The following is a 13,187-nucleotide window of genomic DNA, read 5'->3' as shown; positions in this document are numbered from 1 at the left end:
GCTAAGTAGCATAAAACATCCAGCACTTAAGACCGATTCCTTGACTGGCGTTCCTTCTCAGATCGACAGCTTCACTGCTTGTAAAAAATCGGTGGGCCAAGAGGCCACGTGTCTGGTCAAAAACTTATATAAAGTCTTGCGCTTATTCAAGGGACAGAGTGCGGACATGTTTTCTTCACTAAGTCAAATGTCATATAATTTGATCTCATCATCTCCGAAGGTCACCGAAGTATCCATGGCGGCTGATCCTTCAATAAACAACATCACCTTCACTGAAAAAGACATGATGACAGAAGAGGGACATAACCACGCTTTATACGTGACTACACATATCAAGGATTCAGAATTCAAGAGGGATCTCATCGACACAGGTGCTACAACCAACATCATCTCTTTCAGAACTCTGTCAGAGCTTCATGAAGCAAAGTTGTCCATTATCCTGGTACGATGAAGTATTTTGAAGAGAACCTGGCCAACACATATGGGTATGTCTACCTAGATCTGAAAGGCGACTATAGCTTCACGACAACAAGGTTGCTGCTTCCACCTATCATTAATGTATTAAGACCATGTCCAATAACAAGATCATCTGTATCATCTTCGTCTACTTATGCTTTGGTTTATAATGCCGAGTTCTGAACCATGAGAAGGCATCCCTGATAGCATAATTTACAGCACACCACTTCCTCGTCGTCAATCGAGAAATATGATAATATGTAATCCTCAACACTTGTAGTGGAGACCAAAGCGCCTAAGCCACTTCTACCTGCCAAGCCGCTCAAGCATCATTCTGCTGAAATTCCAACTCGTTCTCACATCGAGAGAGGGACTAATTTTGGACCAGCTATGACACAGAAGGTAAATTCATATACCTTCGACAATGAGATTAGCAATTGGCATAGGAGACTGGTGGAAGATCTCCCTGCCCAGAAGAGTGTTGCCAAAATAGTGAGTCATGTGAAGACGAAGTCCAGGATGTTCCAAGAAAACTATAAGATGACACTGATTCCACAGCCGATGCACTCGAGACTAGCAACATCGGAGCAGAAGAAAATATAAAACATGTTTGATAAACACGTAAGTGTGACGCATATACATCCATAACTACATTAGCTAGGACTCGTTATTAGACCAATAATATTATTTTAGTGCTTTTATAGAAAGTAATCAACCCGAAAAATTAATGGCTAATAAAGTAGAGATTAAATAGCCCATGCGGATAAAATTACCACTAAACGCACTCACGACAGAAGATGAAACAGTGAACTAAATAGCGAGACTAAATAGCCCCTGCGGCTAAAATTACCACTAAACGCACTCACGACAGAAGATGAAACGGTGAAGTTCACTAGTGACTAAAGGATATAGTACAAATAATTAGCCAGCTAGAGAAGCGAAAGTCAAACACCTAGTCAAAATTAGTCAACCCAAATCCGTTCTCATTTATTTTGATCTGATCTGTTTTTAATATGCTCATTCATTAGCTTTTAAATGTTGTCTGAATCTTTCTGTATGATAACTCGTTTTGGTTTTTGAATTTATTGTAAAATTCTCACTGTTTTTGATGCCCTAGTTTTTATTTTTCTTTTTCTCCCTTTCTTCGTGTCGATATCTGGTTCTAATTGATCTGTTTTCCCCTTTAATGGCAGATTAATCTTCTCCTTTATCTGTTGCCACGCACGGTGTTGCAGTATTGTCCCATCAATTATCTGGGTTTCTTCATGGTTGGCAGTATCAAAGTTGGCATCTTCAAAAGTTGGCCTTATATAACAGTGGTGTGTATCTTATTCATCTTTATCTTGTCGGCCATCGTTATCTGATTGGGAATCATTGTTTTGGCTTTAACAAGCTGCTGCCTTTATCGATCTCCGCTTCTGATGTTATCTATATTTTTTTAGAAGCTTTGATTCCTACAACTTTTTATCTGTTCTTCCAATTTCTTAAACCTATAACCCATACTTATCCCTTTTACCTCTTGCCACCTCCTTCATGTTTTGTTTATAAAACCCACCTCATAACCTTCTTCTTTCTTCATACCCTCTTCTGTTTTGTTATCATCTTCTTTCTCTTTATTTTCATGGCTCGTCCTATTTTGAATAATATTGCTCACCAAATGGAAAGTGTTTCTATCAGTGAGGAGCCTATTAGGAGAAGAGTGATTATGCATTCTAACACTGCTATCTTAGCTGGAATTAGGGATTGGCAGTTTAGTCTTGCTGGTAAGCTTTATGCTCCGGGGGTTATGTCTTGGCAGGATGTTGAACGTGCAACTAAATTTATATGGCCTCATCTTCGAAGAAACAATCAATGGTTTGTCCAGGTGCGTGGTTTAGAACCAAATATTTTTGTTATCAAGTTTAGAATTTCAGAAGATAAAGATGCAATTTTATTTGGTGGAGCTTGGAACCTTGATGGTCATTTGATTGTTTTAAAGGATTGGAATCCCACTATGGATTATCATCTACTGGATTTTACGGTTTCTCCTTTTTGGTTAGAGTATAAATATCTTTTACCTGAGTTCACCTATGCTGATATTCTTCGAATGTTTGGTAATATTGTTGGGGAAGTTAGAGTTATAGAACCAGATGGTGTGAATCCTCCTACATATTCTAAGTATAGAGCTCTTGTTCTCATTAATGTTAACACTCCCCTTATTACTGGTATAACTACTGCTAATGCTGCTGGTGTAACTAGGTGGATTGGTTTTTTTTTATGAGAAACATCCATATCGTCTTTGTCCTGAATGTAAAGTTCCTAATCATGAAGAGATCGACTGTTCTAATATGACTCATACCCGTCATGAGATGGAAGATATTGTTCGTGGTTTTGGTTTTGTAGAGCCCATTTTGCCTCCTCAAAGGAATCCTGAGAAAGAAGCACAACTCTTTCTACAACATGGATCTCAGAGGCGTGATAGACTACCACAACCTATTGAACAACAGCCTAGACCCTTTGATGGTATGCGCCTTTCAATCTTCTCGGCCACTGATTCAGGTTCTGGTGCTTCCTCTTCATATCACAATCAAGTTCAGCCCTCTTCTTCTTTGAGACCATCTTCTACTATGAATAGTGACGGTGCTAGTACTAGTGGTGTTAAGAAGAGATATCGTCGTACACCTATTTTGGTTATAACTTTTGAGCCGCATATTCCTGATGCTGATTTGGATGACAATGTTGTTACTTCTCAAGTGGATGATACTGTCTCTGTTGAAGATGATACCACTGCTTCAGCCATGGATAATGTTTGGGACATTGCTGCAGCCTGTGCTTATAATGCACAGAATCATACTGATGCATGGCAACAAATGATTGTCAAAACTTATCCTTTTTTATTCATTTTTGCTTTGTTTTCTCTTTTGTTGTTTTCTTGCAGTCTTTTTTTGAATTTCTCTGTTATTACCGTCATGAAAATTCTTTCTTGGAACTATCAAGGTATAGGTAACCCCGTGATTATCTTCATTTCTGTTTGACCAACAATGACCCAGATATTTTTTTCCTGTGTGAAACCAAAGCTCAGTCTAATAATATGAGATTTTATCTTTGTCAAACTAAATATCCTCATTACTGGTTTCATCCCTCTTTGGGTCTCTCTGGAGGTATCTCTCTTGTCTGGAAAAATGGAATTGATATTGATATCATGCATACAACCTGTAAAACTATCCATGCTATTGTCCATACTCATGATAATAATATGGATTTCTTGATAACCTTCATGTATGGTGCTCATGATGCTACAGAAAATGCTAACAAGTGGCAATATCTTATTAATATGCATTTGTTTGTTGATCTTCCTTGGGTTCTTCTGGGTGATTTAAACTTCACCATGCATGACTCTGAAACGCATAGCTCTAGTGTCACTCATCCTCATCATGCTAGACATGTTAGAAATTTTGTTCAACAACTAGGTCTCATTGACTTAGGTTACTCAGGAGCTGACACAACTTGGTCAAATCATCGTAGTGGAGATGATCATGTCTCTGCTCGTCTAGATAGAGCTTTAGTGAATAATCATTGGATCAACCACTACACAAATGCCCATCTTCAACATTTAGTACCTGTTGCTTCGGATCACAGCCCCATTTTGCTACATACAGTTCCTTATGCCACAAAGCATTCTCCTTTTAAACTCTACAAGTGTTGGTTTAAAATGGATTCTTGTACTGATACTATTCCACGCAGCTGGCAACAACAATTTTCGGGGTCTCCTTCGTTTCAGTTTTCTAGTAAATTAAAACTAACCAGAACTCAGCTGCAGATGTGGAAACGAATTTCTTTTGGCAACATCGAAAATAACCTTCAAAATATTCAGAATCAGCTACAATTTTGTTATGACCGCAATTTGCCTTCTTCTCATCCTCAGGTTAAGCATCTAAGCTCTTCCTTGCAGCAATGGCTTTTGATTCAAAAAGAGTTCTTCATGCATAAAGCAGGTGATAAATTTCTTGAAGCGGATAGAAACACTTATTATTTTCACTCGATAGTCAATTACAATAAGAGAAGGTCAACTATCAATTCTATCCAGGGTCCCTTGGGCATTTGGTTTGATAGCAGAAGTGATATTGAAGCTATCTTTACTAACCATTTTAAGAATATTTCTACTTCTTCTAAGCCTCAGATTAATAACGAGATTCTGCAGCTTTTTCAACCTTGTGTTTCAGAAATACAAAACAATTGCCTTATCCAGGTGCCTCATGCTCAAGAAATAAAGGATGTGGTATTTCAAATCAAGCCTTGGGCTTCTCCGGGTAATGATGGGTTCCAAGATGGATTTTATCAACATTGTTGGGATGTTGTTGGCACTGAGGTAATCTCCATGGTTCAATACTTTTTCACTCATAAACATATGCTCAAAGCCATCAATCATACCTATCAGGTTTTAATCCCTAAAATTTCAAACCCAAAAACACCTGCTGATTACAGACCCATAAGTCTGTGCAGTGTTAGCTATAAAATTATTTCTAAAATTTTAGCTAACCGTCTTAAACCCCTTCTTCCTGATATTATCTCCCCTACTCAAACTTCCTTTGTTGCAGGAAGACATATCCATGACAATATCATTATTGCTCATGAGATTTTGTTTAGTATGAATGTAAAAATATTAAGAAGGCTTTGGTTGGTTTGAAATTAGACATGTCGAAAGCTTTCGACAGGGTTGAATGGTCATTTTTTTCTTTTCATCTTTCGGCAATTGGGTTTTCATAATGATTGGATTAGTTTAATAGAGCAGTGTATATCTACTTCAAATATTTCCATTCTTATCAATGGCAGTCCTTCTTCAACTTTTTCTCCGACTCGGGGTATTCGTCAAGGAGACCCGTTGTCTCCTTTTTTATTTCCTTTTGTCAAGGAAGCTTTTTCTAGACTCTTGCAGCTTAATGTGGACTCTGGTTGCCTTTCAGGGATTATAATTAATCATCACTGCCCTTCAATTAATCATCTGTTCTTCGCAGATGATTGTTTGTTATTTTTTGAAGCTGATTCTACTCAAATGCAGCAGCTTCAACACTTGCTTCATATATTTGGACAAGCTTCAGGTCAGGTGATAAATATGCATAAATCAACCTTATTTTCTGGCAAGCACACTTCTAATGCTCATAAGTCTAATATCACTGGTATTCTTGGTATGAAAGTTATGGGACTTGGCGAAAAATGCTTGGGTATACCTCTTATGCTGCATAGATCTAGACATAAGAACTGTCAGGGTGTTATTGATAACATGAATAATAGATTGCAGGGTTGGCAGCGCAAAATTGTGAATCAAGCAGGAACAACTACTCAGGTTAATTCTGTTCTAAGCTCTATGGGTATGTATGATATGCAAGTTTTCAAACTACCTGAAGCAACTCTTCAACAAATGGAAAGAATTCAGAGAAGCTATTGGTGGAACAGTTACATCAAGCCACGTTCTCAAAAGTACATTTCTTGGAGAAAGGTATGTTTACCTAAAATGCTAGGTGGATTAGGACTTAAAAATTTATGCAACTATAACTTAGCTTTTCTTGCGAAACTAACTTGGCAATTGTTACATAACCAAGATGCTTTATGGGCGAAGTTGTTGAAAGGTAAACATTTTCCTCATCATGACCTGCGTTTCTTCCCTCCACCGGTTAACTTAAATTCAAGTTGGATTTGGCAAAGTATCTCTATTGGGCTCGAGATTGTGTTGAAAAATGCTAAATGGCAAGTTGGTAATGGAGCTCATATCAACATCTGGACATCTAACTGGGGCCAATATGGTTTTCATCATTCATTTGAAGTCTCTAAAGGACAATCGAGGTGTCAGAATTGATAAAGAGAAATGTGAGGCCAAAGACAGTAAGCATACCAGGATTGTCTGCTACAAATCGAATGGCAGCCCAACCACCAACAGGAACTCCAATGGTCTCCACCAACATTACATCACCACCACCCTAGTTAACTTCACTAAACCAACATTCTTGTCCACTCTATACACTGTAACCACTTACACAAATTAGCCACATTCACAACAAAACCACTACATACTCTCTTTTATTTCACTTACCAGCACATTCCTTCTCTGAATTATGCTTTACAGGACTGGGGTGATTTGAATACTTCTAACTATCAGTTGGTTTCTGATCTTATAGATACTGATACTGAACATTGGAATGTGTCGCTTCTTCGCCTTCTCTTTACATCTGATCAGGTGAACTCCATTTTAACCATTCCCATTCAGTTAGATCAAGAGGATAAATTAATCTAGCCCTTTACAACCACTGGTATTTTTACTACTGCCTCAACTTATAAGATGTTGTGTGATAAAGATATCCTAACAGATAACTCCATGGGTTTATCTCAACATTTTTGGTTATCTTTTTGGAAGTTGAAAGTACCTTACAAGTTTCAGATTTTCCTGTGGAGAGCTATTCACAATGTTGTTCCAGTCAAAGCAAGAATTTTCACCCATATGCATAATGTTGATTTACACTGTGTACTTTGCAACCACAATCAAATGGAAGATCTGGACCATCTATTACTTCATTGCCCTCTCTCCAGGGCAATATGGCAATATTTTTTACCTCACCAGTTTCACTTTATTTTGCAGCACTCTTCTCTCTTATCTTGGATTCAGACTTGGCAACTCAAAGACTCTATCATCAACATCCAGAAGTCCCCTGAGATTGTTCACTTAGCTATGTGCATCATGCATTTCATATGGAAGCTTCGATGTAGTGTTGTTTTTAACAATACCACTCCCAACCATAACTCTGTTGTCCATCAGGTCACTTCATACATTCTCCAGCATCATCTAGGAAGCACTCCTGCTAACTACAATCATCCTAATGTTCATAATAAGTTTTTACATCATAAATGGGAACCTCCTCCTTTGCAGTACCTAAAAATTAATATCGATGCTTCTTATAATTCTAGTTCTTTGTTAGCTGGTATTGGAATTATAATTCGGAACTCTACAGGGGCATATTTCATGGGAAGGGGAGCCTTGAGAAGAGATAGTAATGCTCAACAAGTCGAAGCATGGGCAATGTTGGAGGCTATACAACTGGCAGATTCAAATGGTTGGTCTCATGTGATTTTTGAATCTGATAATCTGGGAATTTGTTCTTTTCTTCAATAACAATCTTCTCTTTGTCACTGGCAGAGTATGCCTCTTCTGCGAAAATGTGTAAACATATGTAATATTAATCCTGTTTGGTCTTGTAGTTTTGTGTATAGGTTTGGTAATAAAGCCGCAGATGCAATAGCGAAGGCAGCTTGTAAACATAATCTATGTGGGGATTGGTGGTTTCATCCACCTCCTTTGTTAATTCCCTACATAAATTGTGATGTATCAATTACTTATGTTTAATATAAGTTCTTTCCTTGATTAAAAAAAAAAAGGATATAGTGCCTAGCTGGGAAGCACCGACACACGACACGGACACGACACGACACGGACACGAGGACCGGCAATTTCTCAAAATACTAGGACACGGACACGTATATATATAAATATTTCCATTAAATTATATATGTTTGTCCCCATTCCTAACATAAAAGATTAAGCATTTACCTGTCTAAATGTTCCAGCCTTCCAGGAGAACACAGATATCCATTATCAACAAAAGGTTATGTAGACATTTACTAGTCTATATATATACATATCAACAAAAAATTAGAAGGCTTCGCAAAAGGGAGTAAAGTCCTTTCCGCGACATTTACTAGTCTATATATATATACATATCAACAAAAAATTAGAAGGCTTCGCAAAGGGGAGTAAAGTCCTTCCCGCAACAGCGCAACTTCATGAACCAAATACTAGCCCAAAAAACAAGGATCCTCCAAGTATGATGTGAATGCCGCTACATCCAGCTGTAGAAATTTAAAACAAAGAATTGACATAAATGAAACTTGCCAGAGTTTATAAGAGTGCATGGCTACTTGTAGAAGGTCAGTTTAAACACAAATTTTAGGGGAATTCACATCATAAAACAAAGAATTGGCATGATGGTAACTAAAATTTTAGAATAAAACATATCAAGGAGATGGACAGTTACCTGGTCACCAAAAAATAACGTCAACAGTCAAACCAGGGGGTATAGCTCCTCCACATTAGATTCATTATCATCCAATATCATGCGTTCCATCTCTGGCTCATTAAGAGAAAGATCAGCAACTTCAAGTACACCAACAATACCCTCCATAGTATCAAAAGAATCACCTCCAATGTCCCACATTCTTGTATTCCCTAGTAAGTATTCTGGGCTTCGTCTTGATAAGAGACGAAGATTAGTATGAACAAATACCAAATCTTCACCTCTTTGTGGAGTAATTTTATTTCTCTTCACAGAATTTATGAAACTATACGTACTCCAGTTTCTCTCACTACAAGAAGATGAACAAGGTTGGCCAAGCAACATGAGTGCTTTTTGCTGAAGTAAAGGAGCATACACCCCATAAGTAACCCACCACACATAAGGATTCATACTCCATCTATCATTTATGGTATTTGCATTTGCAAATTCTTCACGGCAAGATAAAAACTTAGCATACTCAATGTTAACTTCTCTTAACTCATCCGCATCATAATACCTCTCGAAACACTTCAATCTTTGACCTGCAATCAAAAGATATCTATGTGGTGGAACACACCCTGGACGTTCATCAAGCCACTGACGACTATAATACCTATGTTGTTTCAATTATGATTTTAGTATAATTTTTTTAACACTTAACTCAACTGACCAGAAAATATAAATAAGCGATTGCATATTCTATACTGTCATACATACCTTGGGTTCAATGAATGTGCCAAAGAGTGAAGTGGTGTGCTACTTTTACTCCAACGATCTGTTAAAATCCCGTCCACCACCATATGAAATGGTGAAATATCATATTCTTGTAAGCCCTCGTGGGGATGTATAATGCTCTTTACCTCATCTATCATTCGATCCCACCTTTCATAAACCAAGTGAAGACAAGGCTCGTCTGTGTCGCATAATCTAAGCATTTCTATGATAGGTTTTGTAAAATCAATAACATACTGCAAAGTGTTTCACCAATCATCATCCAACAACTTCTCTTTTATAAACAATGCTTGATTAGGATCATCATCTTTATATGATGACCATTGATTGCAAATTACCAAGTTACGGAGTCCTTGCTTCACATCTTTAAATCTTTGAAGCATTATAATACTAGAGGCAAAACCTGTCTCTGCAAGTGTGAATAATTTTAACTCCACATGTTCATTAAACATGGCTAATCTCATGAAATGTTTAGTGATGAAGTTTCTGATCAGTACCACCTCAGCAATAATTTCACTAATCCAAGCACACCCTTCATATACTAAAACATTAGTTCGAATATCTCTCGGATGACATATATTCTTTATAGCAAGGTTTAGTGTGTGGACTACACATGGAGTCCAAAAAATGTGTTTAAACTGACCTTCTACAAGTAGCCCTGCACTCTTACAAACTGGTGCATTGTCCGTGATTACTTGCACGATATTCTGATGCCCAACTTCCGTAATTGTCTCAATGATCAACTTAGAAATGTACTCTTTGTCCTTCACTGACCCTTGAGTGTTGACTGCTTTAATAAACATTGCACCAGCCTCTGAAACAGCCATAAAGTTCATGAGGGGTCTTCGTTGTTCGTCGGTCCATCCATCGGTCACAATACTCACACCTTTTTCTTTCCAAGTGCTCTTAATTGGTTCTACCTCTTTCTCAACATGTTCTCTTTCCTTCCGTAAAAGAGTTGTTCTTAGTTTATTATAACCCGGCGGAATATAACCTTGAATGCTTTTACTATCTGATGTAGCCAAATTAAATGCAACTTTATAATATGGACACCTAGCAAGATGGAATGGCAAGCCAGCTGCATAAAACAACCGTGCAATTATGTTATCCATTTCTTCACGTCTGGCAGCATTATACAATTTCTCTATTGGGCTCTCAACCCCTATTTTCTTCTTCCTAGGATCTTCAACAAGTGATGAAGAATTTGACGCAAAAGAAGAACCACTACCTGATCCACATGTTGGCAGAGGCACACTTTTAAACTTAGATGCTTTTGCTCTGGCCTCAGCTTCATCACTCAATTGTTTCATTTCCTGAAGTTTATGTTCTCTGACCTTTGGACATATTCTAATTCCAGAGCCTGAAATCTTTAACAAATGTGCTTTCACTCTTGAATATGAACCCGAATATGGAACTTGACAGTGGTTACATACAAAATTCCAATTACCACCACCTTTAACTTTATCCTTCTTAGTCACATATCTCCATAGCGGAGTAGTGCTTAAAACCTCTTCGCTCATATCTGGCTATCTGCATCAAAATTAAAGAGATGATAGCCATCAAAATACAAGCATAAAATCATTACAAGCAGAAAATTAAAAGATAAATTATAAGTATTATATATAAAGCTCAAATTCAATGAACAACCAAAAATACCCCCAAAGGCCCCAAAAAAACCCCTAAAACCTACACAGTAGACAATACACATGATCCCCACCACTAAAATCAAAACAAAACCCAAATTCACCAAATACAGCAACAACCCAAGTTCACAATAGATTGAAAATAGAACAAAAAATCAATAACTCAACAAAATCATGCAAATCAGAAGGAAGAAGGGAGAGTAAAAGAAAGAGAACATACCTTCAAATTCAATGTAAACAACTAAGAGATAAAGCCAGAACAACTAGCAAATGATTGTAAAAAACTAAATAAGTTGATTTTCGGATGATCAACTTAGATCTGAGAAGAGAAGAGTAAAGGTGAGGGAGACTCTTCCCACGGGTATTCACAGAAGAGTAGAAGATAGACGAGAGAGAGAGACGAGTTTTGATAAAATATTTTTTTTTTTGGAATTTAAGAAATAGTGTAACATATGCGTCCGACGTGCGTCCGAATGTGTCCGATGTGTGTCCAATGTACGTCAAGTGAGGACACGGATTTTGATGCGTCCGACATGCATTGTGTGGGCGTCGTGGCCGCGTCATGTGTCCATAATGCGTCCGACACGGACACGGAAACGAATCTGATGTGTCCGTGCTTCCCAGGTGCCTAGTTACGTCCAGAAGTCAACATAACACAGAGAATTCTCTTTGTTTAGTCAAGCACCTGAAGAGTTAAACAAATAGTGGACACGTGCTTATGTTTTCACCACCACATTTTCAGGTGGAATGTCTAAGCATCAGCATATTCCATTTCTTTAAGAAAATCTCAATTCCATTTCCTATCTAAAAAGCCGGTGGCTATTTTGTTGAGCACTCACAGAGATATGTTGATGATGAACCGAGATGGAGAGAGTGAAGTCGTTCTTAACTATAACAATTCCTTATCTATCTGCCGATAGAGCTCGAGCTCTCACAACAACACCAATGGATTTTTAGGGGTTTTTTTGCATGGGCTGAAATTGATTGATTTTACAATTACAACAACACCAATGGATTTTTAAGGGTTTATTTGCATGGATTGATTGATTGATTTTACAATTACAACAACAGATGGAATCAGGTTGTTTGTGCTACGAGTTTGCAGGCTACGAAGAAGTCGAGATGGATGATTGGTTGAGCGGATTATACTGGTGGCTATGATGGGTTTATACCCAGTTTCGGCGTCTATTAATGGTGTCAATTACTGATATTTGAGGTGATCTGAAATTGGGGCTCTTGACTAAGAAACACACAGCAACATGGAGAATAAAGTTGGTCCGAGTCTCTAATGATTTTGGGGTTTGGTTGTGGTCAAGCTGTCTCGGCTTGTTGGTTGCATGGGATTAAGTTTGATTGGTAGCTTTCATGATCATCTTTGGCCGAGATGGTTGCATTCGCAACAGTTTGGTGCTTTGGCTGGATGTACAGAGTGACAACATTTAGTTGTTGTCGATGGTGAACAGTTGCAGGCAGCAGTGATGATTTCGACTGCATATTTCAAATGAAGTTATGATACTGATTGTGCATGGATGATTCAGTCAACTCAGGTTTGTGATGGTTTTGGCTGGTAACTGGTGATGCAGATGGAAGTTCTCAATTAAGAAATAAATACAGCAAAGAGGCGTCTCTGGATGTGAATCGAAATTGGATTTCATCGACGTTGTTGAGATGGTTAGGATTGACATGCGGGTCTGCAACTGAGTAAGTGGCGAAGCTGTACGTGAAACTCTTGGTACTTTATTTCAGAAATAAGCGGCAGCGGCAAAGCTAGTTGCAGTCGGAAGAGAATGGTGTTAGAAAGCCAGAAAATACGAACGGTTGGCTGGAAATTTGCAGATGTTAACAGAGACAAGTCTGGTGGTCATTAATTCAAATTTTTGGGGTCGTTTGAGATGGATGGCCGGAAGAACATGCGTCGGGTCTGAATTGAAATTAGAACGGTGAGAAAAGGGAGCAGGAAGTGGTGTTGTGGCCAAGTTTGGATATCAGTAGTGACTGGATTGTGCCTTTTGGTTAGCACAGTCCAGTTAGAAGACTTGGTAGCGAAACACCTCACAATAATCTTAATCGTATGGTAGCGAAACAAGATATTGTGGAATCATAAACGATGAGACGAAGATGTTTGTGACTGCTTTTTATCTTGCCTATCGGATATTAAATCTCTAGCAAATCTTAAATAAGATAGTACTCAATACGATAGAAAACAACAAGATCAGAACACACAACTACAGAGAAAATAGTTGGGTCTGGCTTCACAATCCCAATGAAGTCTTTAAGT

The 13,187-nt window shown here is 38.0% G+C and overlaps 1 protein-coding gene across 1 annotated transcript; it reads right to left on the bottom strand.

Moving 5' to 3' along the window:
* Positions 1-8,543: 8,543 nt before the first annotated feature.
* LOC113294872 lies at positions 8,544-10,786 on the bottom strand. The gene is made up of 3 exons (XM_026543246.1): positions 9,605-10,786; positions 9,252-9,502; positions 8,544-9,147 (listed from the first exon to the last, which is right to left on the bottom strand). The coding sequence occupies exons 1-3, from the start codon at positions 10,784-10,786 to the stop codon at positions 8,544-8,546; spliced, it is 2,037 nt and encodes a 678-aa protein (XP_026399031.1).
* Between the last annotated feature and the right edge of the window lie 2,401 nt (positions 10,787-13,187).

This window comes from Papaver somniferum, chromosome 7 (assembly GCF_003573695.1).
Source record: "Papaver somniferum cultivar HN1 chromosome 7, ASM357369v1, whole genome shotgun sequence".
Taxonomy (NCBI): domain Eukaryota; kingdom Viridiplantae; phylum Streptophyta; class Magnoliopsida; order Ranunculales; family Papaveraceae; genus Papaver; species Papaver somniferum.
Note: the sequence above shows the minus strand (reverse complement) of the source record. Positions and strands in the feature narration are given on the sequence as shown.

What these genes read in the sequence shown, in the direction of transcription:
- LOC113294872 (XM_026543246.1), bottom strand. Translation starts at nt 10,786, where the DNA reads ATGAGCGAAGAGGTTTTAAGCACTACTCCGCTATGGAGATATGTGACT. An exon ending in AGCAAGGACTCCGTAACTTG is followed by an intron (nt 9,503 to 9,604) that starts GTAATTTGCAAT and finishes AACACTTTGCAG; the next exon opens with TATGTTATTGATTTTACAAA. An exon ending in GCACATTCATTGAACCCAAG is followed by an intron (nt 9,148 to 9,251) that starts GTATGTATGACA and finishes GAAACAACATAG; the next exon opens with GTATTATAGTCGTCAGTGGC.